At 40.1% G+C, this 26,603-nt stretch overlaps 2 protein-coding genes across 2 annotated transcripts in view; one reads left to right on the top strand and one right to left on the bottom strand.

Annotated features, from left to right (window-relative positions):
• The window catches only part of LOC118820922, a 29,727-nt gene extending 15,885 nt beyond the window's left edge, over nt 1–13,842 (top strand). Inside the window, exon 3 of the mRNA XM_036589261.1 lies at nt 9,852–13,842. Within this exon, the coding sequence (XP_036445154.1) occupies nt 9,871–11,328 (1,458 nt within the window). The 5' untranslated portion in view covers nt 9,852–9,870 and the 3' untranslated portion in view covers nt 11,329–13,842. The remainder of the gene's footprint in view (nt 1–9,851) is intronic.
• A 2,994-nt stretch (nt 13,843–16,836) lies between these two features.
• Nucleotides 16,837–26,603, bottom strand: part of ppfia3 (PTPRF interacting protein alpha 3) — a 71,451-nt gene continuing 61,684 nt past the window's right edge. The window contains exons 28-32 of the mRNA XM_036589873.1: nt 25,351–25,526; nt 25,182–25,250; nt 23,334–23,496; nt 20,404–20,462; nt 16,837–18,262 (exon numbers count right to left, since the gene is read on the bottom strand). Of these exons, the coding sequence (XP_036445766.1) occupies nt 20,416–20,462; nt 23,334–23,496; nt 25,182–25,250; nt 25,351–25,526 (455 nt within the window). The 3' untranslated portion in view covers nt 16,837–18,262; nt 20,404–20,415. The remainder of the gene's footprint in view (nt 18,263–20,403; nt 20,463–23,333; nt 23,497–25,181; nt 25,251–25,350; nt 25,527–26,603) is intronic.

The raw sequence follows: 26,603 nt of genomic DNA, 5'->3' as shown, positions 1-26,603 counted from the left end.
CTAGCATTACCTCACCAGATTTCCTTGCTAAGATCGAATATAATTAGTATCGTACACTTTATTTTTGCCACATGTTCCTATCTGTGTCTTGGGCCAACCAACTTGCTACTAAAGCCATGAACAATACAAGCCCTCCGTTGTTTTAGAGATATGTGCAGATACATGCAGCCAAAACAACCTAAAAAAATGCAATTTTGTGTGTTGTTTGAGTCACACGCTTCAAACTGTTTATGCTATTTTTGTCAGTTTTTACCAGTGACTTCAAATATGTTTCTGTACCTTAGTGTGGCTTTTAGTTTCAGTATTATTGGACTCTCCCTATTCAAAAAGATAGGAGCCTGGTCTTGTATGAGTGGAAATAACTGCATGGGTGCGTTGCCTAGATGGCTACTGAGTGAACAGACTTTCCTATAAGGACTTTGCTCATGTACATTAATTACCATGGTGCTAACTGCATGCCTAAAGCATAACACACTTGCCTCACTCACTGTGGAGTTATTAAGTAATCCCTAATAGGCTTGTTTATGTGGTGTCTGATACTGCACTGCGAAAAATGGCATCTTGTCAAGTAAAATTATCTTAAATATTGTCAACAAATCTAATATTTCTCCTTTTGAGATTGTTGTAAGCTTAATTTAAGATTATTACTTGTTGTAATTAATTTTATTAAGTAAAGTTGTCTCACTATACTGGCAGGTAATCTTGCTTGTTTTAAAAAAAAAATGTGCTAGAAACCAGCATCTGCCAGTATAGTGAGATAATTTGACTTAATAAAATTACTTAAAACAAGTGAAAAGTGTCTTGAAATAAGCTAAATAATCTTATACTAAGTGCACAACCATCTCAAAATGTGAAATATGAGATATATTGACTAGATTTAAGATCATTTCACTTGACAAGATGCCAATTTTTGCCATGTGCATAACAAAAATATGTCAAAACTTGACAAAAGTGGTCCCAAAGCTAAAACGGGGAGCCCTTGATGCCTGAATGTTGCACATATACTTTTGTCTATCTGCCCATCTTTAGAAGTACGTCTACTTGAGATTAATGAGCTCCTCAATATGGTTTGAGGTCAGTGTGTGATGATTTAGGCATGCAGTAATGACAGTGCTAATTCGTGGCTACAATCATCGATTGCATGTTAGCTATCCCTGCAGAAAACTGCACCCACTAGCATAGAACGCATGCTAAGCTGGTCTAGTGCTGGTCTGGTACTGGTTTAGCTGGTCACCCAGTATGACCATGCTGGTTGCCCAGCATGCAAGCATCCAAAACATAATATGTGCCGGTTTTGCTGGTGACTAGCTATGCTAGTCCATGCTGGTTTTAATAGCCGAGATATTAGCCTCGTAGCTTCAGTGCTAAACTAAAGAAGCACACTTCACAACCATCTCACAATGGGAAATATTAGATGTTTTGGCTAGATTTAAGATCATTTCACTTGACAAGATACTATTTTTTCAGTGCAAATATAAATGTGACCAAATCCATCACCTTCTTAACAAACTGGACATGAGTCAATATTGGCAGAATGACTGAGCTGCAGTGACATTTGTTGGTTGATTAGAGTTTTGAAACTGATGAAGATTTTTTCAAAATGCAAATATCTAACCTGCATGATCTTGTAATGTGTAGAGGGTTGAAAAGCTAATGGTTTTTTGTCCATTTCATGTTTAATAGCTTTTTTGTGAATGAACCAGTCATGAGCACAGTAAGGGGCTTTTGGAAAGCTGCTTCAGAAATGACATAAAGAGCTGGTGTAATCAAAGTCCCCCTCATGTCCTGCTTCTTTCTGCCTCTTGTTGTATTTTTTGATGTGATTCTGATACTGAAAACTAATAACCTACCAATATAAGGTGTATAAGATGATGCAGTGGTTAAGATCTAATGATAATGAGTGTCATATTATAATTACAGTGCACATTATTATTATTATTATTATTATTGCATATTTTTAGTAGTGTTGATGGATTTGGAGCTGGGTGATATGGTAAAGTGACAGGATAAAAATATTTGCAGATGTGCATGTATATTATGCCAATATTAACTATTTTTACCTTTTCAGAGGTGAGCTAGCAAGAAGCATGAACAGAACTGACCCCAGCAGTGCTCTGTTTACCCCAGCAGTGTTTTTTAGGCCAGTCTAGAGTGAGGGCTGGAGTTAACGCTTGTGCAAATAAGGTCTGTTAACAATAAATCCAAGCAAGTCATAGCATGCGCAGTGATAGTGATCTTATGATCAGATATGGTCATTAATCGTTTAGTTTAATGTCCCCGTGTCATAAAACATTTGTAACAATTTATGGCCTAAATGATACACTTACACAAGTATGAATGGATGTGTCAGCGCCCACAGGCAGTGAGCACACGGTGCCTGATTTCTGAATGATTTATGAAGTTCTTTTAGTAGGGAGCGTAAACAAGGATCGATGTAGGTAGGATTGCAAATGCAGCGCCAACAAGACCTGGCTGTGGCTGAGCGACATGCATCAAAATAATAAAGAAAGAAGGACAAGAACAAATCCAGTAGCAGTACTTCAGCCCTTTATCCCAAATGTTCTCTGACCTGTTTGGTGTCTGAAGTTTCCTTCTTTGGTTTTGCACTGGAGCTACACGGCTGATGTAGCTAATAAGTAATGGAAGTTTATACCCCACGTATTAGCATCACACAAATCATGTTGAGTTGTCAAGTAATCTGAGTAAAAGCCTTGCTTATGTGGTTTCTGACACTCTGTGAAGTACTGTGTCTATAAAAATTAGATTTTTGTCCATTTTTAAATGAAGCCTATATATTCGAGATTACTTAACAGCTCACCAGTTAATGCTAACTGTTGGCTATAAGCTACCATCACTTCGCAGTGTCTGACATAGCTTGAGAAGTCAGAGGCTGGAATTACGTCCGTTTCACCCTCCACGTGTTCAAACTACAAAATGGGCAAAAACCATTGACGCCTCCATGAAAGCCAGCATTATTAGCAACAAGCTAGTCAGCTAACGATAGTGACATGAGCGAGAACTGACGGTGTGAAGAGCCATGTTGACATAAGAGCTAAGGACACCTTTGCGACTTTCCGAGCAGGTATTCCCAGTTAAAAGGTGTTTTCTTTGTTTTTGTCGTAGCTGGAAGTCAGAAATTCCAGGCTATATTTGAACACAGCATGAGCTCGCGTTGTTAGTGACATTAGCCTCGTAGCTTCAGTGCAAAACTACTGAAGCAAACTTCAGACACCAAACATGTCTTGACTGATCAACTACATTTAAAAACCTCACTTTAAGGCAGGATAACAATGGTGTCATATTCTGAATTCCTGGCACTATGCAGAGCAAAGTGTTGCCCAGTTGCTAGTATTGGCTAATTCTTTCACATCGGCTAAAACGTTAGGTGGGAGGGTATAATTTGTAAGGTGTTATTTGAGCTGTGTTTATGTGCTGGAGGGAACCAGAACAGCTCTGGCGGTAAACAGGAAACGACAGCCTGAGTTTTATTTAATGATCGTTCATGTCATGGCAGGCATACAGTCGTACATGTGGTCATTTACTTTTCCTCTCTATGTCTGCATGAATAGGGTTGGCTCTGTGTGCGAGTGTGAGGGAGAGAGGCCTTTGTCCTGTATGCATGTGTGAGGGAGAGTATGTGTTGTCATTATACAGTGTCCAGGGTGGGGCAGTGTTATTATTAGTGTCATTAGCTGAAAGTTTCTACTGCACTACCTTCCTGTACGCCCACATTAAGGCTGCATAGACCACTGCAGTCCTGACTTCATTCTGTAGTTACTGTCATGCCCGTATTAGGAAATCCAGATCAGAGCTGGTTTTCTCAATGGGAAATATGAAAGATTTCTGCTGTTACACGCTGTGGTAAGCACATACATTTTGATACATTTTGTCCTATGTATATTTTTCCTCGGAATGCCACAAGATCCTCTGAAGTATGAGGCTGTTAAGGAGTCAAAATGTGAATTTTGCTACATGCGGTGCAAGGAACTGGTATAATAAGACTGGCAACATCAACAAAATACCCAAAACAAATCAGAAAGCTTTCTCAAGTGTGGTAGTGTTCCTATTTCCACCCTTAACAACCTCGTAAGTCAGAGGATATTCCATGATATTGAAAGCGTATCGGATTTTGAACATTGTTATTGTACCCACAGCAAGCAACAGCAGCGATTTCCAAAAATGCCCTTTATTTTTGTCACAGGCTATGTTCACAATAACAGGCTGAAGTGGCACAAATCCGATTTTTTGCCCTAATGTGACTCAGATGTGATGTTTTCAGAGCTGTGTGGAAATCTGATCTTTTCAAATCCAACCTGAGTCACTTTCATATGTGGTCCTAGATCAGATACATATACGTATACCATGTGACCTTAATGTGACGCTCAGATCGGAATTCATGTGCTTTTTTCCACTGCGCTGTGCCATCATTCAGCGTTACCATGGCAGCAGCGCCGAACAGAAGTTAAAGCCTGTAAACGGTGGAAAAGCAGCTCATCTCTCCTTTTTCTCCTTCGTCTCGCTCTAATAATGAAGCTGAGAGCTGATCAGAGTTAATGATCTTCTCAGCGAAGCTCGTTCTGCTCGTTAGTTTGTGCTGATGATTCACGTGACTCATTCATGTGACGTTACTGAGTAGGATGTGCTCATGCGGGTCATTTCAGGATGCCGGTTCACGTTACTGACAGATTTGAATCACTTACCTAAACGAGTGTGAACCATTGTGTCAGAGAGATCAGATCTGAGCAATGAGGCTTGTAATGTGAACGTAGCCATAGAGAGATCCAGTTACACCTGGAGTTCCTAATACGGGCACGATGCCGACTATTGAATAATGCACAGTTTCAGAGGTGAATGCCTGACGGCTTTCCTTTCCCATCCAAACAGTTGCCCTGTTTGTGCTCCTCCCACAGATGCACTCTGGTTTAGGTACTGTTAATAGACTGGACAAGCCTTTGAGGACCACTGATTTAGAGTATGTTATTCATTTTAAATAATATTTTTCTTGTATGCTTGTGAAATGTCCCAGTGATAGAATAGTTAGGGTGTAGCTTTTTTGTCGTTTTATTGGAGAAACATTGTTGTTCCCAGCCTGCCTGGTTTTGATTAGCTACGACAATGCAGGCCAGCACGGTAGCGTAGCATTTAAAACTGGAAGCTCAAAGAATTCTAACAAATTCTGAGGTGAACAAACAATGTCAGAAATGTCCAAGGAGCGCTTTTGAAAATCAGTACAAAACCCGCTTGTTACAGTCAGAGTGCTAAAAACATATCCCTGTATTATACTGTAGTCCATGACACAATGACCAGTACACTACATTTGACCATTAAGGATACTGTTTTCTTAGATGGATGTAAACTAACAACTGATTTCGTTTATTTATTTCATTTTCAGTCAAAATGGACATTATTTAAAAGTTCTTCATTTTTCCAGAGAAATTTTACATAAAAAGCTCCACTTTTGCTTCAGATCTGAAAAAATCCTCAGTTTATGTCCTGTCAGAAAACTACTTGATGGACTATGAAGGACACTTAGAAAAGGACACAGACACTATGCACTAGAATACTGAGGCTGGACATCTTGGAGGTGTTGTAAGGTTTTATGGACTGATGAGTCTAAGTTTGTAGTAGGGGACTACTTGGATGGTGAGAAGCAGAAAGTGCTAAACCACTTTCTAAGACTGAACTTTGGAGGTGTGTCTGCAGATTCTTTGAGAAACTGAAAGTGAGTCTCCTGAAAAGAATGGAAGCTGGAATAAAGGTGAAGAGTGACTGACTGAACACTGATTAATTGGTATTTTATATTAAGTAACATTTAGTAAGATTCTGTGTAATTCTCTGTTAAAGTTCTGTCAGGTGATGCTAAAAAATGAATCACTTGTACTTAATGGTTGTTTTGACTGGAGATTAAATATAGGAAGGGGGTCTCTGACTTTTGCACATTCAAGTTTTATCGATTATCGAATATAGAAGTATTACTGATTAAATCTTATAGTTTCTTACAGTATTACTGTAGGTCTCTTTTGTAAGAGATATTGGGGGGAATAGGTCAATCGCTTTACTTCTCCTGTTATACTCTCTCTCTCTCTCGCTCTCTGATCCGTCCTGCCTGGGGATACCCGGGAGGAGCCACATCACTGACATGCTGAGCATTCCTCTCTCTCTCTCTCTCTCTTTCTCTATATCCTCAGTCCTTTCCACCTCTTTCAACACAACAACAGCAGCAGTAGCCGTGACAGATGATTGACACCTGGCCTGAACACAACGTCGTTTGACTTCATCAGAGGAATTCACCCATCAGCGAGACCACACACGTGCGCGAAGAGGTGCTTTTGGCTGCCCCCTGGTGGCCGAGCCGAGCCGATCTGAGCATTTGCGAGGAGAGAGTGAAAACCTCATGCTGACTTATCTCTTCACTCAGTGGCCCCACTAAACAAACACCTAAATCACTAGCAGCCAGAGTGACCTCGTCTCATTGCTTGTATTTCACTCTACAAATCCCCCAAGCACTCATCGCCCCTCACTCTTCTGATGAGAGGTACATTTCACAAACCTGCTGTTTAGGCCCGGCGCACGAGCGGACATGTGGAAAACGCATTCCCTCTGGAGAGTTTTTTGTAGAGCTGTACGGCTTCAAGTAGAATTTTTCTTTTGATTTGATCTATGTAACCTTGACTTCAGCACTTTTTGCACGCAGCTGCTAAAAGTGGTTTCACAGACACTCGTTTACTACCAAAGTCTGAAGTGAAAGAAATAGTTGGGCATAAAATCAAAGGTACACAACTCCCCACACACACACACACCACCTCAAATGTAGCTGATCTGCCGAGACACGTTTCCTTCTATAGCTCTGCAGTGGAGTAACAAGGCTAATGTAACAAGTAATGGAAGCTTATACCTTATCAATTAGCATGGTTCTGAATAATCACACATTTGCTGAGTCGATGTTGTTAAGTAATCTTCAGTAGACTTGCTTTGGTGGTTTCCAGAACTGTATCACACACTGTTATCTACAAACACGGAGGAATGTACGTACAAAAGTTTCAAGATGCTACCGCTGCTGTTTTAAGCAATCTTTAGTCCAGTGTCAGAAACCTCAGGTCTATGAAAGTCTATTTGAGATCACTTAACAACCCAACAGCGTTTGAGGTGTGTGATGATTTAGGCTGACAAAACTGGTGACTATAACCAGAGACATTATAAAGGAGGAGGAGACACTGTGCCCTATTCACTATAAAGTGCTTTATTTTGGAGTGTGTCCGAAACTGTACCCTATTCACTATAGAGTTGACTATTTTGGTGTGTGTTTGAAGGGGCAGTACCCCCCTTGTCACTGGGGTGACACTCTCAAGGGTACGTCTTTATTAGCTTTAGTAATAAATAGTAATTTTACCATAATTCATTGCAGTTATATTGACTCCAAAACACCATCTTGTCTTCGAGCCTTTTTTATTTTATTGTTTTGTTTGAAAACATTAGGTTATGAAAAGGTACAAATATGTACTTTTCACCTGGAAAAACTTATACAAGGTACACAGTTTGATCTTAAAACCACTGTTGTACATTTACATTGTACCTTGATGAACGAAAAATGTAACTACAAAGTAAATTTTTTCTGACTTTGTATAATGCACTATTTGGTGAAACTGCTCCCTCTTCACTATATAGAGTACTATTTTGGGGTGTGTCTGGAACTGTGGAACTGTGCCCTATTCATTATACAGTGCACTATTTTGGGGTGTGTCTGGAACTGTGGAACTGTGCCCTATTCACTATATAGGGCACTATTTTGGTGTGTATCTAAACCTGTACCCTATTTACTCTCCAGTGCACTATTTCAGGGTGTGTCTGGAACTGTGCCCTATTCACTATATAGTGCACTATTTTGGGGTGTGTCTGAAACTGTATGCTATTCACTATATAGTGCACTGTTTTGGGGTGTGTCTGGAACTGTGCCCTATTCACTATATAGTACACTATTTTGGGGTGTGTCTGAAACTGTATGCTATTCACTATTTAGTGCACTATTTTGGAGTGTGTCTGGAACTGTGCCCTATTCACTATATAGTGCACTATTTTGGGGTGTGTCTGAAACTGTATGCTATTCACTATATAGTGCACTGTTTTGGAGTGTGTCTGGAACTGTGCCCTATTCACTATATAGTGCACTGTTTTGGAGTGTGTCTGGAACTGTGCCCTGTTCACTATATTTAATCTATACTATGTGTCTGTCAGATATAGCCCAAAATCGTGCACTACATAGTGAATAGGGTATAGTTTCAGGCAGCCATGGTGGCTGTTTACCGGGGAAAGTCTATCGGCTGACCACGGTAGATCGAACTACCTGTGCTTGAACTTAAAGTGTTTGGCTGAAGTAAGTTAGCTTTCAGTTCCAGTGTTATAGGTCTCTCCACATTCAAAGGGATAGGATTGTGGTTTTATACAAGCGAGAATAACTGCCCGGGTGCATTGCCAAGATGGTCTCCAATTGAGCTGGCTTTCCTGTAAGAATAATGACTCTGCTAGGCCTTCCATCACTTGTTAGCTATCATAAAAGTCATAAAATGTGTATATTGTGTATTCTGTAAAGTATGTACTTTAGTGTTTGTATTTCACTGTTGCTACTGGACAACAGTGTTTGCAATCCTCTGTTTTTGCATCTTCAATCTGTAACCTGGCAGATGCTGTCATTCCTGAGGCTTATAAAGCTAGAGGGTGTGTGAGAGATTGTATTATGTAAGTGTTGATGGCTAAGATTTGGAGCTGGGCAGTATTTAAAACCTTCAAACAGCCAGGAGCTGCTGGCAGGTCATTACACATTTCTATAACTTAAGAATAATTCGGTTTGCACTGAAGTCCCTGTAGTTACTGAGCAATAAGACTCAGGGTTTAACATGCCTGCGATTTTAGGTGAATAATATTTATAGATTTATGATAATATAGTGCATGGTACTAATTTTATTTTAATTAATAATAATTTTTCTTTTCAGAAGTGAGCAGCATGAACAGAACAGACCTCAGCAGTGCCCTGTTAGCCTATTTTTAAAAGGCTAGGTTAGTGTTAAGGGTACAACAGACGAGCAGCAAATATGGGACATAAGATTATGATTATATGTACAGATATGTCTGGTAATAATTCGGTTTCATGAAAAATGTTTATAATACATACTTAACTTGCTTACGAATGACATACAAAGACATTTATATATGAATTTACGAAGCGCTGAACTTGTAAGAGGTATTCAAGCCCTGAAGCGTAAACATAAAGAAGCTTTTTTCGTTGTCTGAATGCACTGGGGCCATGCTGGATGTTTATCTCACGGCTTTGGCTTGGCTTGCCAAGTTATGCGGCTCATTGGAAACTATTAGGACTGACTAGAATGAACAAGGCTTTAAAGTAACAGTAGCACCGTAGAATCACAGGATAACAATCAGTTTTCCTTCAGCGCAAAGCTGAACACTCCCTGCGTTCCATTTCCTTTGTTCTCAAAACCATGAAATGTATTATGTCTTCAACAGAGCACATGGTGAAAGAGTATATAGTGACATTTGCATTTCAAGCTGTGCGGCCAGGCCTTGGCTATATGTGTAGAATAACCAGAGTGGGTAATTGAATTGACTCCAAACTTTTCCCAACTTTCCTTGTACTACAGTTTTGTTGTTTTGTTTCCACTGGTGTGTGCCAGAGCTGTAAGGTAATAGCCATTTAAACTTTATTGTTATTGCATGTTGTTTTGTTAAATGGAAGTGTGCCTGGATTTTTTTTAGACTAATGCAATTTATAACAATGTCTTAAAATCTCCGTCTCCCCAGTTATCTTACTTTCTTTCTTTCTCCTTCTCTCTTTTTTCCAGTTGATACGTCTTGGGAGTGATGCACTGGCTTCCCCTGGTTGCCATGGTGATCGCCTCGGCCCTGCTCTTCCTTAGGTTACCTCTGCCCAGGCTTGCTGCCGCAATGATGGAGCCTGGCAACAACATCAGAACCGGTTCGTCTGCGGACCACGACTCCCATGAGGACTTCAACTCAAGCGCCAACAACACAGAAAAAATGCCACACAGAACAGCAGATGCATACAATCTAAAGGATAACAACTTGTCCTATTCTGTGTACAAGGAGTCTTTATCCAAAAGGAAGCAAAGCCAGGAGATGCTAGCAGCAGGGGAAGACTCAGCCAGGACAGGAGATCAGGTGGACCTTAGATCACAAGGTTTAAAAAGTCAAGCACGCAGTGCTTTCCAGGACAGTCACATTCTTATGGACTACAGACCCCAAGGTGGCCGCTTTAAGGATGATGGTAGCTTTGATGTAGCTGGAACTCGGGGTAGGAAGTCCCTGTTGAAAGATAGGGACAGCGAGAGGACCCGGGGTAGGAAGACCCTGCCGAAAGACCGGGACAATGGTGGGACTCAGGGTAAGAAGACCTTGCTGCAAGATAAGGACAGTGATGGGACTTTAGGTAAGAGGACTCTACTAAAAAACCAGGACAACCAGGAGAACTCCATTGTGAATGAGCTGCTGCCAGACTTGCCGCCTGTGGACAGAGCTGATGGAGAGAGATTGGGAGGTTTGATGCCTGCTGAAGGCTTGGACTTGAGCCTAGACGAAGCCCTGCAGGAAGACGAGGAAATGCTGCTGCTTGCCTCCCATCCCAGAGTCCTCTTTACGGCCTCCCCTATACCTCCCAAACACCCTCCTCTGCAGCTCCTGCTGGACTCGGGCCTTCTGCCTGAGAAAGGAGAAGAGGAGGACGAGGACAAAGATGAAGAGCAGAGCAGGACGCAACTGGAGAACGTAGGCAATCCAAGCCAGGACAGTGACGGAGAGTCCTACAGGAACCTGCTGCTAGGTCTCTCTGTCTCTGCGGAACAGTCACCAGCACCTTCCTCTGAGCACCCTCACAAGGTACACCGTAACAAACGGCAGGTGGGGTTGGAGGGTCGGGAGCGAGCCGCCTGTGAGTCTGTCAGCATGTGGGTGACGGACAGGAAGACAGCCATGGACTTTAAGATGCGGAACGTCACAGTGGTTGACTATTTCGAGACCAAGAAGGGCAACAGGCTCGCGCAAATCTTCTACGAGACCAGGTGTCGTGGGGCTAAAAACAAGGTGCCGTCTGGGGAGCATGGCGTGGCTGGGGGGGACTGCCTGGGGGTGGACAAGAAGCACTGGATAAGCGAGTGTCGGACTAAACATACGTACGTGAGGGCGTTCACCTCGGACAGCAGTGGAAGAACGTTCTGGAACTGGATCCGCATAGACTCGTCCTGTGTATGTGTGCTGAAGTCCAGAAACCACAGGAACCAATGGCAGGGAAGAGGGACTAGATGAAAGAGAGAAATCTTTCTCTACTCCTATCTTTCCTAGAAAGAAAGGGAGGGAAAGAGAAAGACAGTTGAATAAGATATCAGAGAATCGAGACGTAGCTACTAGGGATGCCACAATCAGATCTGAAATTCAGAAGCAATCAAGGCATATTTTAATGGATTGTTATTGGTTATATTTAGCCGTGTGCTGCTCCTTTCTTAATGCTGTCTTAGTGCTGTTGTAGATGTGACATGAATGGACATGATCTAAAACTTGCATCAGTGAAGAGGTCTAATTGTCTGCAGAGTGAAACTATTTTGAAAATGAAAGTAGCTTCGTAGCCTTTTGCCTTGCCAGCACATTAAGCTAGCTGCTCTTACTCAAAACACAATGGCAGTTTAGGCAGCGATCTTTGTTTAAAACAGGGTAAAACTAGCTGTGCTTAAAAAGGAAGTCCATTGCTATTAGTGTTGTGGAAAATAATCATTTCTTAGATGCATTGCCCCTTGAAAGATTCTGAATCTATTCACCAAACATTGTAACCAGAGTATTATATAGGGTCTGGGTTTCCCCACTGTAAAATAAACTAACACACAACCAGAGACATTTTAAAATGGGATAATTTTGGCGCAGCCCAGCTTTGTAGCACTTTTTTAGTACAATATACATTACCCAACATTGTGGATGAAAAGTAAACAATGTGAGCTTTACTGTTTACAATATGTGACACAAAAAACAAAAGGTATTTTTGTATAAGCGTGGTAGAAACAGGCCTATAGATGTAAGTGCAAGAGTATCAGCTAGATTTGAATTCAGCTAACAGTACATGGTAATCACAAATGCATTGCGAATCATTCTATACAAAAAGCATTTTTGTTTAAATGTAATAGATGGTGAAAAAGACCTGTAGACTTAAATGCAAGAGTATCGGCTACATTCAAATTTAGCTAAGCTAACACCCAGTTAGCAAAATTTGTCTAGCCCACTGGTGAGCCACATCCTTGGTTTGTTCTGGCCCAATATACAGCTGGGTCTTCGGCCCAGGTCTGGCCCACACACTGTAAAATGAATAGAACTAAAGGATATGGCCCCAGTTTGGCCCCGATCTGGCCCAACTACATTGTTGGTCCACAACATTTACACCAGAATTGTCCCATGAATGTTAATACAAGGCAAAATTGTACAAAGCTGTCCAGGATCTGGTCCTATTCAGGCTCGCACGCCTAGTATTTACCTGGTAGTCAACCAACACTCACATAGGAAAGGCAGAATTGGGCCAAAACTGTCTGCTATCTGGGCAGTATTGTTAAGGATAATGCAGGAAAAATATCAGAAAGGAGGCTATAGAGATTAAAACATTAAGATGTATTGTGAATCTTTTTTACAAAGGCATTTTTGTTTAAATGTAGAAAATGGGGAAACAGGCCGATAGACTTTTAAGTGGAAGAGTATCGGCTACATTCGAATTCAGCTAACGGTACTTGTTAATGACAATACAAGAAAAATTCAGAAAGTAGGCTATAGAAATCAAAGTTTAAGATGCATTGTGAATCGCGTCATAATTGCATCTTGGCACCCTGAGTTGAAATCATGGGTCCAACCTCTATTTCCCACCGCTAATTGTTAGATCAGAGCATGTTAGAGCAACTGAAATGCAAAAGTTGTGTATTCCATACATCATAAAGTGCTAATTTCAGAATGAAACACAGTTAAGAGTGTCATGCTATGCATGTTTTACTTTAGCATTTTGATGTAACTGATAGCCTAGCATAGCTTACTTATTGTTTTACATGTACTTTTTAGGTGTGACTGCATTGCGTATGAACATTTAGCATTGGAATCTGAGGCAGATTGGAACATCCCTAGTAACTACAGACTGGCTAGTGCAGGTTCCTCCCGGTCAGTGGGAATGTTGTGGAAATCTCTTCATTCTGTATGAACACATCACCCTCTCTCTCTCTTAATCCATACCTCCAGTCCATGTCAGCTTGTACCAGTTGGCCAGTGTAATTACTGCAGATATTAAAGGAATAATTTGGTGAAAAGTCAAATGTGCACTATCTTCCTCTTTGCTGTAGTGCTCTGGAGCTCTGAGGCTAATGTAGCTAACAAGTAGTGGAAGCTTATGCCCTCTACAATTAGCATTGTGCTAACTGTATGTCTGTTAACTTGCTTGCCTCAAACAGCAGCAACACATCTCAGACAGAATTCTTTAGGTGGTTTCTGAATGTTAAAAATGGACAAATTTACAGAAAACTTAAGGCTTTGAGGTGGCTATGCTACTGTTTTTAACTATTCAGGCTTTGAGGTGGCTATGCTACTGTTTTTAGCTATTCAGGCTTCGAGGTGGCTATGCTACTGTTTTTAGCTATTCAGGCTTCGAGGTGGCTATGCTCCTGTTTTTAGCTATGCAAGTGTGCTTTAGTCCATCTTTAACGGTCTGTCAGTGTCAGAAACCACATAAAAAAGTCCATTAGAGGATTACTGAACAACTCCACACAGTTTGAGGCGAGTGTGCGATCATTCAGGAATGCAGTTAGCATTATGCGAATGTGTGTACATAAGCTTCCATTTCTTGTTAGCTGTATTGGCCTCATAGCCTCCGGGGGAAAACTAAAGACGCAACAGTTCAGACACCGAACATGTCTTGGCTGATCGACTACATTTGAAAGGGAAGATTATGCAAATTTGATGTTCTGCCAAAGAGCTCATTAAAAACAACACAACCTCAGTTCAGGATTTAGGTCAAATCTTTTTTTTTTTTCTGTCACAAGTGATTTCAGTCAATGCTGTTGAACTATGTATTTTTATTCCGTTACGTATCTATTATATACAGACTGTAAGTTATTACTTGTTAATTAGTATGTAAGCATGAGTACTTGTGATATTAATATATTTCTTTGTAAATGTTCTACACTTAAAACACACTCATCTATGTAAGTATGTAATTATGTATATATTTATAGATTAAAAACACTCGTGAGGACAGTCGGCCTCAGAGCGGTGTAAAGATCCCTCTAGTGGATGAACTCAGAGCTGCCTGACCCAAACCCTGCCTGGTGCCTCATATCAGACGCCCTGTGCTCCACAGTCTGGGCTGCTGTTAACTCCACGCAGAGGCTTGCTTTAAATTATATGCCAGTGTGCACTGCCTGGTATGAAATGACTTGAGGGAAGATTTGACTTTTCAACTCACAGTATATTATTTACTGTTGTGAGAGATTTATAGAGTTCTATTTTACTTAGACTTGATTTTTTTTTTACAGAAAAAAACAGACCATGTAATAAAATGCATACATTATGGAGTAGATATTTATATGTGTTCATGGTTTGTGATACCAATAGATGAGAAAACGGTGAAAAAAAGCATTAAAAGATGAAGTGGAATGTACATAAGTGTTAGTGTTTTCTTTAAAGAGGGGCAGATGTGTCTTGACTAAAACTTAATGAAAAAAGGCCATTCCTAGACATCTGGGGTCCATAAGTGACATCTTACTTGGGGGCCGGCTACACGGCCTAATCGATACTTACCAGCTTTGATTAGGAAAAAGGTTTAATGCTAAAGTAGAGACAGTAAAACCATAAGTATATACAGGAAATGTAATATGTAAATAAAATAAACAAATAGTACATACTTGTGGGGCCCCCTGGTGGCTTGGGGGACCCTAAGCAACGACTTATACCACTTATAACAAGCCTGCGAAATATTGATTGGCCATTTTATCAGGAAAAACCGACTATATGTCTCCACTATATCTGTGTACACAGTTACACACTGTAGCCTGTCTGCTGCTCCACAATTTCTCTGCCCCCCTCTACCCGGTTCATCATTGGTCAGTTTCAATAGGACGGCCAGATATTATTTGGGTGGTGGTCTATTCTCAGCACAGCAGTGACACTGACAGGGTAGTGTGTGTGTGTTGCTGGTATGAGTGGATCAGACACAGGGGTGTTGCTGGAGTTTGTTTACTCCCAAAAATATCCAGCAGCCAAGAGCAGCTCTGTGGTCATAAACTGACCAATGATGAAGGAGTAGAGGATGGCTTACACAAACTGTGTATCAACAGTTGGGCTACAGTCTCTAACTGTTCACCATCAAGGTACAAGAGAGGGGTTTCTGATAACGTGGCCAGTGAGTGGGCACAGTGTGTAAAGACCACAGCAGCACCTCTGTGTTTGATACTTATACCAGCACCGCACATACTACCAAGTCAGTGTCACTGCTGTGCTGAGAATGGACCACCACCCAAACAATATCTGGCGGCCTTGTGGTCAGAAACTGACCAATGAGAAATGGTGTAGAGGGGGGCTGACAAACTGCAACAGATGGACTAGGGGCTGTACTGCACTCTCATAAATAAAGGTAATGAACTGTCACTGGGGCAGGACCCCTCTTGTCACTGGGGTGGTACCCTCAGTGGTACATCTCAGTACCTTTAGTCAGGGAACATAACTGAACCATAATCCACTGAAATGATATGTTCTAAGCTGTACTGACTCCACACACCCCGTCTCGTCTCCAGGCTTTTATTTTACTGTTCTGTTTTAAAACATTCGGTTATGAAAAGGTACAAATACGAACTTTTCACCTGGAAAAACTTACTTAAGGTTCACAACTGGACCTTCAAAGCACTGCTGTACCTTTGAGGGAACATTTATATGTGTGTGAAATTTGTGTAAAAATGTACCTGCATAGAACCTTTACTTCTGACACTGTATGGGGTGGCCGGTAGCCTGTGGCAGGAGGAGTGAGCCATCAACCGGAAGGTTGCGGGTTCAAATCCCACAACTGACTAGGCATACCTGGTTGTGCCCTTGTGCAAGCCACTTAACCCCCTTAATTTCCCTTGTAAGACCAACAAAGTACATAACAGTCTGTAACTGTACGCCTACATAGAGGTCCTTTGAGTTCTTCATGTGGTGTTTCTGTTATTTTGTACAACCCTTCTAAAGTTTCTGCAACCATGGTCAAATCACCTGTTTTATGGACACATACTCTACAAAGGCGGGGTGGGTGGCGCTGTTGACTCACAGCAAACAGGGTCTGGGTTCGATTCCCCGGCCAGGCGACCAGGGTCTCCGTGTCTGCGTGGTGCTCCGGTTTCCTCCCACAGTCCAAAGACATGCAGTCAGGCCAAATGGAGATGCTAAATTGCCCTTATTTGTGAGTGTGAATGGGTGTCTGTGTGTCCACCCTGTGATGGACAGGCGGCCTGTCCAGGGTGTATCCTGCCTTCTGCCCAATGAGTGCTGGGATAGGCTCCAGCACCCTCCCACAAGGATATGCGGCTTAGATGATGAGTGAATCAGAGAGAGAACACACTTCTGCACATTTTACTGCACATTTACTGCTGATGTGTTAAACTCCTAAAGCAAATAAGTATAAATTGAGCACTAAAATATTCAGAAAAATGTCCTATTTAAGTTTGTTCTCTGTTCTTAACTTGTTATTACATAGAAAAACAACAAAACGTGATTGAACCAAACTTCTGGAGTGAAGTCACACTCGGACACAAACAACAGAGGGGGGCGTTTACCGTTAGAACCACTTTATTTTTATTTTTATATTCTCCATTATCGTCAGTTATCATCGTGGTTTATTTTGCAGATGGCATCTTCACTTCCACTCCCGCTGTCATCCTCATCATCAGTAATGTTCTGTTTTAAATCATAACACAATTTTGTTCTCAAAATTTACACATACAAGTAGCATATTTTAATGACCATGTTATTAATATCTTTTTTTTTCCCCAATATTTACGCTTTAAACTAGATAAAATCAAATTACAGTCAGAATTAAGTATTAAATGAACATGTACATACAGTTATTCAATACATACATAAAGAAAATAAATATAGTTATCATAAAAAATAAAAAATAAAAATGAAAATACACACATTTTACAAATTGTTCCCCAGGCTCTCGTCGTCGTATGTTAATGTACACATAGAATTTTTTTTTTTTAAGTTTTAATTCACATTGTCTTATTACCCAAAGGTTTAGTTCATTGTCATCTGGGATGTTTGACATGCATCGCAACACAGAAGCTAAACGTTTTCTCTCTCTCTGCTTTCTCTCCCTGTCTCTCTCTCTCTCTCTCTCTCTTCGGTTCCTCCGTTATGGCTTAAAGTGAATCTGTCCATTAGGATGCTGCAGAACTCCTTCCTAAAACCTCGTCCTCTATCTTTCTCCCCCCCTATATGTTCGCGTCTCACTGACGTCTCCGTGGGACCCCAAAAGAAAGTCTAATCTAAAGTTTCGATGGCAGAAACCGGAGTAAAGGAGTGAGAACTGTGCCTATCAGTCCATGCAGTCCTTTTCCACACTGGTTCCTCCTGTAAGGGAGCAGCTGAAGGCAGCACTGTGGGACTTTGTCTGGAGTGAAATATCAACCGTATTGCTTTTCACACAGAGTTTGGGAGTGTTGGGGTCTGCAAAGCCCTTCTGACCATGCTACGCTAACATGTAAACACCCACGTCCCGTCTAAGAGTGGGAAAGGATGAAGAAACCAATGGTGGCACAAATCTCCAACGCACCTCCTCCTCGATTTCACCTCCTTCGGTCCAAACGAAAGGCGCGGGGAGGAACGAACTCCGCACAAATGAACGACTGAGACACACCGCACACACATCCCAGCATCACGAACAGAGAACAGGGACGAGAGAACGATAGAGCGAAAGATAAAACAGTCATCCGCTTCCTCCAGCGCCAGTCCGCGTTATTCTCCCTCTCTATGTCATACATTCGTCACGTCTGTTGTCCTCAAGTTCCGTTGTTTCGGTTTTTTTGTTGTTATCTTCTTCCAATCATCATCCGTCATCCGTCTTTTTCCCCTCTCCTTCTGTTATTGCAGAATGGTCAGACCAGTAGGTTTATATTTTTTAGAAATGTATAATATTCATTGCTTTTTTTTTTTCCCGCTTTCTCCTCCTGAATGAAACGTAAAGCAGCGCCCTCTGTGGAGAGACACAGAAACGCACGGTCAGGAGTTAGCGTGACCCCAGTTCAACTCCACACAAAAAGCATTGATAATTTCCATTTGACCAAAAATCCTCCGCACAGCCCTGCGCCCGAAGCGGAACGGAACCCATGAGAACAGCGCGGCTCCGAAAACACGCTCGGGACATGTGGAAACTGCAGCAGAAAGTCATTATGGCATTATGGGCTCGTAAACAAAACCAAACAATACATTCAAAGCATTCCTGTTCAGCTCGTAAACGCGGAGAGGGAAGCGCATGTCCGTGTGCGGTTGGTGCTGATCCTGCAGTTAACATGTACCATTTTATATTATATAATGGTAAGACTACCATCATAAATGGTTTATGAATGGTTTAAAATCAATTTGTGGTTGTTAAGCAGTTATAACACCAAAAATACAAAGAAAAACAGTGACCTGCTGTTTGCCAAATAGTGAGCCCACATTCATCTATACTGTTAAAGCTTAGATCTGCTGCTACGTGATGCCAGTACTGTGTAATTAACTGCATACTTCATTATATAATTACACACATTCTGTACTGACAATTTTGAGTCTGAGACTTTTTTCCTGTTTGTTTTGACGTCAAAAATGAAAAAAAAATGCACAGAAAGTGTAGAATCTGCACTTTCCACAGAATTTCCCTCTCATATTTGAGCTATGAGTGAGAAATAATATAAAATTACGCCACAATTTTGAAAATTGCAACTTATAAATGGCAAACAGGACCACTTTACAATAAGACTTCATAAACCGTTTATGAATGGTTTAAAATTAGTTCATTTGTGTTTATTAAGCAGTTATAATGCAGAAATACCATGAAAAACAGTGATCTGTTGTTTGCCAATTAGTGAGTCCACATTCATCTATACTGTTAAAGCTTAGCTTTTGTTGCTAGATGACGGCAGTACTGTACGGTAGTGGTTACTGCTGTTTCTTTTATCTTATAAATTGTTATAATTAATTGCATACTTTATTATGTAATTAATTTCATCTATATTTATTACATCACACACATTCTGTACCGTGAGTTTCGAGTCTGCACTTTTTCCCTGTTTGTTTTGACATCAAAAATGACAGAAAGTGTAAAGAAAGTGCTTCATAAATGTGGTCTTATCATAAAGCTACATCTGTTTACCATTTATAATCACTGTTTTTACTTGCGAAAGCAAAGCACAGTGTTACTATATAAATCGTAGCTCAAACAAGAGGGCAAATTCTTTGGAAGGTGCAGATCTTTCTTCACATTTCTGGCACATTTTTGTCATTTTTAACATCAAAATTAACAGGAAAAAGGTCTGACATCCAGACTCAGAACTGTCAGTACAGAATGTAATAATAATAAATAATAAACTTTATTTATACACCACCTTTCATATTGAAATGCAGGTCAAAGTGCTTTACATAAAACAAGGAGAGGACAGAAATTTGAGAAAATAAGAGCGCTCAGTAAAAAATCTAAAAATGAACAATTTCAAAAAATACAAATACAAAATTACATAAAATAATGAAATAGATGATAAAATAAATGATTAAATAATAAAATAAAATAAAAAGAAAATAGAAACCATAATAGCACAAATAATACAATATAAAAATCGAGAAAAGCTAAAAGTAAAAAGGTAAAAAAAATTTCAAGCTGCTTTTTAAAACTTTATGTAATTGTTGTAGATTAACTTGATGTTTTTGATGTATTATATATAATTTTTTAAATTAACGTAATTATGTAATTACATTGGAATGGTATATACACAGTAAGCATAGCAGGGACAGTGCTGTTAAAATTCAAGCTAAAGCTCATTTTTTATACTCGTATAGATTCATTAGAATAAGACTTTCACCATAATTTAGTGCATTTATCACGTTTGATATCAGCTAATTTACACAAACTGTATTACAGACTATGTTATGTTAGTAATGTTAGCTGATGTAACAGACGAGTCTGTTTATCTTAAAGATAAACACACGTCGCCTACTGCTGATTTTTATGGTCTGGTTCTGTGTTTAACTGAACCCACTAATAGCAAAACACTGAATGATGCGCAGAATTAGAGCAGAGCTGGACGAGTCGCCTTCATTAAAAACAGTGATTTCAGGGGCCTTTAAGGGTGAATCGCTCACCTTCTGAGCCCTTCAGCAGGAGTACGTTCTCACTGATCCAGACTCTCCTCTCGGAGACACTAGAGAGAGAGAGAGAGAGAGAGAGAGAGAGAGAAACAGCAGTGAACAAAACAAGACAATGTTCTGCATGACATTCCGATTAAGAAAAGATTTCCTGGGACTTTGTTTCTCATTTTTTCTAAATGGAATCAGATGAGTTCAAAGAAACACTCGATATATTTCAGTCGCTCTACATTAACAGTACGACCACATGTATTCCACTTCAGTGCCGTGATATTTTAAGTGAAACATGAGCAACATGATCAGTGATTTCTGGAGTCCAGACGAAATCAAAGACCTGCTGCAGCCGTGTTGGCAAACGTGTGATAGAAGTCTGATGTACAAAGGAATTCAGTGCTACTTCAGACAGTTACAGCTTGCCTCGTGTGCAACATTCTCACTGCAGGTCACACGGCTCTGTTAACTCCACTCCCATCGCTGAATAGCATTCCTTACCTATAAAGCACTTAAGGGGAATGAAAAATGTACCCATCACTACATCTGCTCTAAATGTGCCTACTTGCCCTCTACAGCTGTTCCACAATAGTCCTGAGAGTGAGAATTTCTGGTTTAAAGACAGGAAAACACACCTTCTGATGATGCATCTTGAAGGTGGGAGGAAATTTTGAAAAATTAAGCGCTTTAGGGCAGACTGTTTGAGGGCAGGACATTTAAAAGGGTTTTTTTTTCCCCTGCTAGCCAGCTAAGGTGTTAATGTTACTGCTAGGAAACAGAATCTTACTGATGGAAACAGAATGAAAATGGTAAAAATAAAACAACAAAAAACAAAATCATGAATTCTGTAAAACTGGTAAGGCTGTGGAAAGCAATGCTATCCTACATAATATTAAACATACAAATAATATATACATTTTTTAGTTTTAGGTTGAAAATTCACTTATATTACCATTATATGACTTATGGCAAAAGAGAATCATCATCGTCATCATCATCATCACTTTCATTTGTATGGCGCCTTTCCCTGCTCAACGATGCTTTACAACCAAACAACATGAACACATTAAACAGTTAACGACAAAACGACAAAACAGGTAAACACTCGAGTACAAACAGAAGAACGATAACAGAGTGAAAACAAGTCTTTAACAGAGATGTAAATGAAGCTGAGAGGTGGCGTCCCGAATAGACTGGGGGAGAGTATATATATCCAGAATGGGAGCTACTACACTAAATGATCGACCGCCTACTGAAGCCAATTTAAACATGAAGAAGGTCTAAATTTTGTGATATTAAAGTACAGGATGGCATATATAGATGAAGCCGCTCAGCCACATATTGAGGAGCCGGACTGTGCAGAGCTTTATATGTGATAAGAAGAACCTCGTACTGAACACTGTCTGTGTTTACATGCCAAGATTTTTGCCAATCTGATTGAAAACATTCTGATTACAGATGAAGACTGAGGTGTTTATTCTCACTCTACTCAACAATCTGATGAAAAATCTCCGTTTACATTCACACTACAAGTAATCAGATCCAAAATGACGCACATGCGTGGAGAACCACTTAGAGTAAAAGTTACCATGAGATGAGTTTTCAGTTGGCGCACTTGTGTTTTTAATTACTCTAAAATGATGTCAGACTCAGGAAAACGTCCTTCACATGTCCTTATTAAAGAAGGCCGAGAGGAAGACGTCGTGTTCTGAGACACATAAGCTGGACGTCCATCCCACCGCCGTCTTTTAAAGACCAGAGCATAAACTTCGTCTCCTCTGCAGACCAGTTTCTGCTCCGCCACGTTGAATGGTATAAACTTTCGGACTTAAACTTTCCGATAGGGAATGTAATCAGATACAGGCGTTTACACGGATATTATTCATCTATTTAATGGATTATTTACAGGATTACCCACCTCGATCAATCAGATAGAAAGCGTATTCCGAATGGCCCCAATCAGACTCGACTATTCCGATTGAAGTGTTTAGTCGGATTATTAACGGATTATTAGGGTGCATGTAAACGTGGCTACTGAGTGTAATGGGTAACCAGTGAAGACAGGGGTGATGTGGTCAGTCTTCTATGAAAAGCAGCAGCATTTAAAACATACTGTAAACTAACGAGGGCTTTGACAGGGAGGCCAGATAGAAGAACACTGCAGTAGTCTAGCCATGATGTCACTAATGCATGCTCAAGTGTTTCGCCTTGGCTGAGGAAAGGAAATATTACGGAGATGGAAAAATGCTGTCTTAACAACAGAACTGATGTGAATGTCAAAACAGAGTGTGGGATCGGTGCCTTTGAGCCAATTAAAAGCCACTCAGTTTTAGCATTCAGTCATCATAATACAATGAGAATCATAACTGTGACAACCGTAACAACTTAAAAAAGGCAGCGTATGAAGGGAGAGGCACTGAAGAAGGCTGAATAGTTTATGAATGGAACAATCGTTGACAGTATAATATGTTATAGTAATAATTGCTAATTACAATCATTTCATGATATTAAAATTGCATGTCCATACTGCATTATGGAGTGAATTATTGCACACAGAGAAATAGATTAGAGTGTAGATTTGGGAGATATGGCAAAAATATTCACGATATACAATGTCATTGTACTTCTTTTTTCATTTATCTGATCAGTAAACAGAAAAATAACTAGTAGTGCTACATTTTAAAAATACAATCAAAAACTGTGAACACGATGATTTTTATTTTAATTTTAATTTTTGGCATTAAATCCAGTTAAACAGGACAAAATTTTCTCTCTTTATAATGAAACACATAGTTGGACAGTGTTCTACAAGTACTGACGATACATGATATGTTCAGAAAATCATGATAACGATATATACTGTCATATCGCCCAGCCCTATCTGAGTGTGGGACGTGAGACCAGGTATCCAGTGCCGAGTTACGAGAGCGTCCTACCTTCGCTCTGGACCTTCCTCAGGGTCACTGAGGGTGTGGAGATGGCCGAGGCACGGAAGTTAGCGGGCAGCGTCTCTGCTGAGTCGGAGGTCACCCCTCTCAGGTCCTTCTCCCGGAACATCTTCCTCCAGGACGGGGAGCGAGTGAAGGTCTTAGTGCCGTCCTGCAAAAGAGGAAGACATGTTTAGTAACCTTTTATGCAAAGCGAAGGTCTGACCACACAGTCTGATTGGCTGAGAAGTTTGTGTTGCTACATCTGATAACTGCGCTGTTTCCACGCCATACATGTACACGATCCACTGACCATCAGCTGCTAAGTAACATTAATAGTCTCTGTACTTGGCAGTTTTGGAACTACTTTTTATGGCGGAAGAAATGGTCAGTACTGAAATGTGAAAACGCTTCTCTCTTTTTACCTTCTTTACTAAACTGTAGTATAAAAGCAACAGAACACTGGAAGTTGTGAGTAATGCAGAATAATATCTACTGTGATGATCTACTGCAGCCAGATCACAGCTGTGACGATATTCACCATAAAACACCCTCTGTGTTCAATTCACAGTGTAGAATTACATCATTAATTTTGTCTCATCACAGTTTCTGCCGCTACAAGCCTACAGGTGGATGAAGACCAAGCAAAATAGACCAGAATGACAAAGAAAAAGATATGTGGACATTTAAGACGCAGTCTCCAGAAAACACTACGATTAGAAGATTAGCTTGTTTGGTGGACTGGAACCTACATGTCTCTCAAAAACGTTCCTATGAGATTTTACAAAAACGAATGTAAATAACTACCAAAACCGCCAAAGTTCTTAAATAACAAAAGCATAAATATATATGTAGCTGAAGTTGGACAGCTAAAGAGCAGCACAGCACAGCTATAATCAGCTGCTGGAGCTGCTGGACGCGTCTCACTGTCTAATCTTAAACCACACGTTGCTATACTTAATATACTAATGAGTACTGTTCTGCTTTTTACATACTATTTAGTGCTAGTATGCAGTTTGGGACATAGCAGAAGTAACAGAACTGGAAATCTCAGCTATTTAGATTTCAGCTTTTATTTGCTATATCTACAGCAACCAATCAAATAAAATCAATGCAATACATTGAAATAAAATTAAAGATGAGGTTTAAACTAGTAATTTATATTTTTAAAAGAGTATTTTTACTAGAGCGGTTATAGCTTTGTTATAACAAACTGCCTAATGTAGCTAACAAGTAACGTAATAAGTACCCTGCTAATTAGCAGAACCTCCTAAGGTTCTTTGTGCAGTAAACAGTCCTTGTTCTGAAGGCCCCCTAGTGGCCATTACATCAGAAGAACCAAAATGGGTTTGGATGTGTTAAATTAATATTCTTATATTTAACACTTTCCTCCATAACTCTGTTGTCGGATGAACTAGGACTCTGTGTGAAATGCTGTAGAGCTGCTAGTGAGCAATGAGGGGCAACAGGGGAGGGGTGAGAACCCCCTGCTGTGAAAATTATTCACACCTCTCCACGAAGACAGCTGTGCTGAAGGAAAACAGAACTGATAGAACTTCCTGATATTAAAAAATGTATTATTAAAAAAAGGAACAACGCTGTTATAAGTAGTGACACATTTGCTCACATAGATAAAAATCCAGTTTGCTTCTGTTTTTGTAAATTATATAAATTTCCTTTTAAATATATTCCATTAACATCACTGAAGAAAAAAATGGATAGTTCAACTGAAGAAACTCCAAAACAGGCAGGAATTGTATTTTATAGCTACAGTGAAAAGGAGCCCCATCATTACTGTGCAAACCTAAATAATGAAAGGTCAGTGCTTCATTAACCAGCAGCCCTGCTGACGCTCACCTCATCCGGCCTCCTCTCGGTTCCCATCGCAATCAAGGAGTTGTATTCCTTCTCCAGGAGTTGTCGTGCCTGAGAAATGGAACAGATATTTTACTCTAGACTCAGTTTCATAGAGCCGTATTTGATGTACAGGTCAGGTATCCACGTTAATTCTACACCAGGTGTTCACCTGTGTGTTCTGATTGGGTATCTGCAGGAGCAGGGCCAGGTCGGTGTAGTCGAACGTGTCATCGAGGGCCAGCAGGGCGCCGTGGACGCCGCTCTCGGTCAGATTATCGGCGTACTCCTTCAGCCCAATGCTCTGCACCCAGCACATCACCCTCTCGTTTGACCACACCATCACATCTGCATGGGAGAAAAGGCAATTCATTTATTTTCAACAATATTTCTTTAAAATTTGGATAATCCATATGAGTACAGGCTCAGCCTGCCGTCAACCCAAAACCTAAACCTAATCTTAACTGTAAACCTAACATTAACCCTAAACCCAAACCTGACCCTAAATCTAACACTCACTGTAACACTAACCCTTAATCTCAACCTAAACCCTAAAACTAAACTCTAAAACCCTGACCCTAAATCTAACACTGTTGAGAATTGTTTGAATTTCAATATATACTTTATTATTAAATGCAGCATTTATAGGTTATCTATTATGAGTGGCACCCAGATGTGCTGTGGTTTTATATATATATATATGTTTTTTTTGGAGTTTAGTCTTAAAGGAATCATACACACCATTCATACTGAACACTGAATATATAATTTTCTTAATTGCAAATCCACAATCAATTTTGTAAATCTGTAACTTGGATTCTTGGAAATCTGTACATTCCCACCAGGCAGAGATAATAAAAGTCACCTGTTTTCTTCTCTGTTTCCGGCAGCAGTATGTCAAAATAATATCTCTACATCATGACATTTTCTCAAAATATTGACTGCATATTTAAAAAGCATGACTTATTTTCTTGAAATATTGACCCAGTATGACATAATAATTCATTATTTTATCTAAAAAAAAGTAATATCTCAAAATAAAAACAATTTTGACTGATTTTCTCGAAATAAAGAGATATTAAAATTTCAAAATTCTGACATACTGCTGAGCAAAAATCGTAGGTGATGTTTTTCTTCTCTACCTGTCAGGAGTGGGTTTCCACAGTAACTTCACCTGTAAGGATTCTCGGGTTACGTTTGTATGGATTTCATTTTTTGTCAAAAGTAATACATGAATGCACGGCTGAAATCAGCGAATGCAGTGATGAGATAGTAATTTTATTAACTGCAAATCTATAATCAAAAGAAGAATTTGCATCACTGCATTCACTGATCAGTGGCGTAAACAAAAAGGTCACCTGGCTGGTTCTCAGCACTGCTGGAGAAGAGTGCAGTGAAATCAGAGCAGCGCTGCAGATGCACGCC

The sequence above is a fragment of the Colossoma macropomum genome, unplaced genomic scaffold (genome assembly GCF_904425465.1).
Source record: "Colossoma macropomum unplaced genomic scaffold, Colossoma_macropomum, whole genome shotgun sequence".
Classification (NCBI taxonomy): Eukaryota; Metazoa; Chordata; class Actinopteri; order Characiformes; family Serrasalmidae; genus Colossoma; species Colossoma macropomum.
The sequence above is the reverse complement of the archived record's forward strand: the minus strand, read 5'-3'. Positions and strand labels throughout refer to the sequence as shown.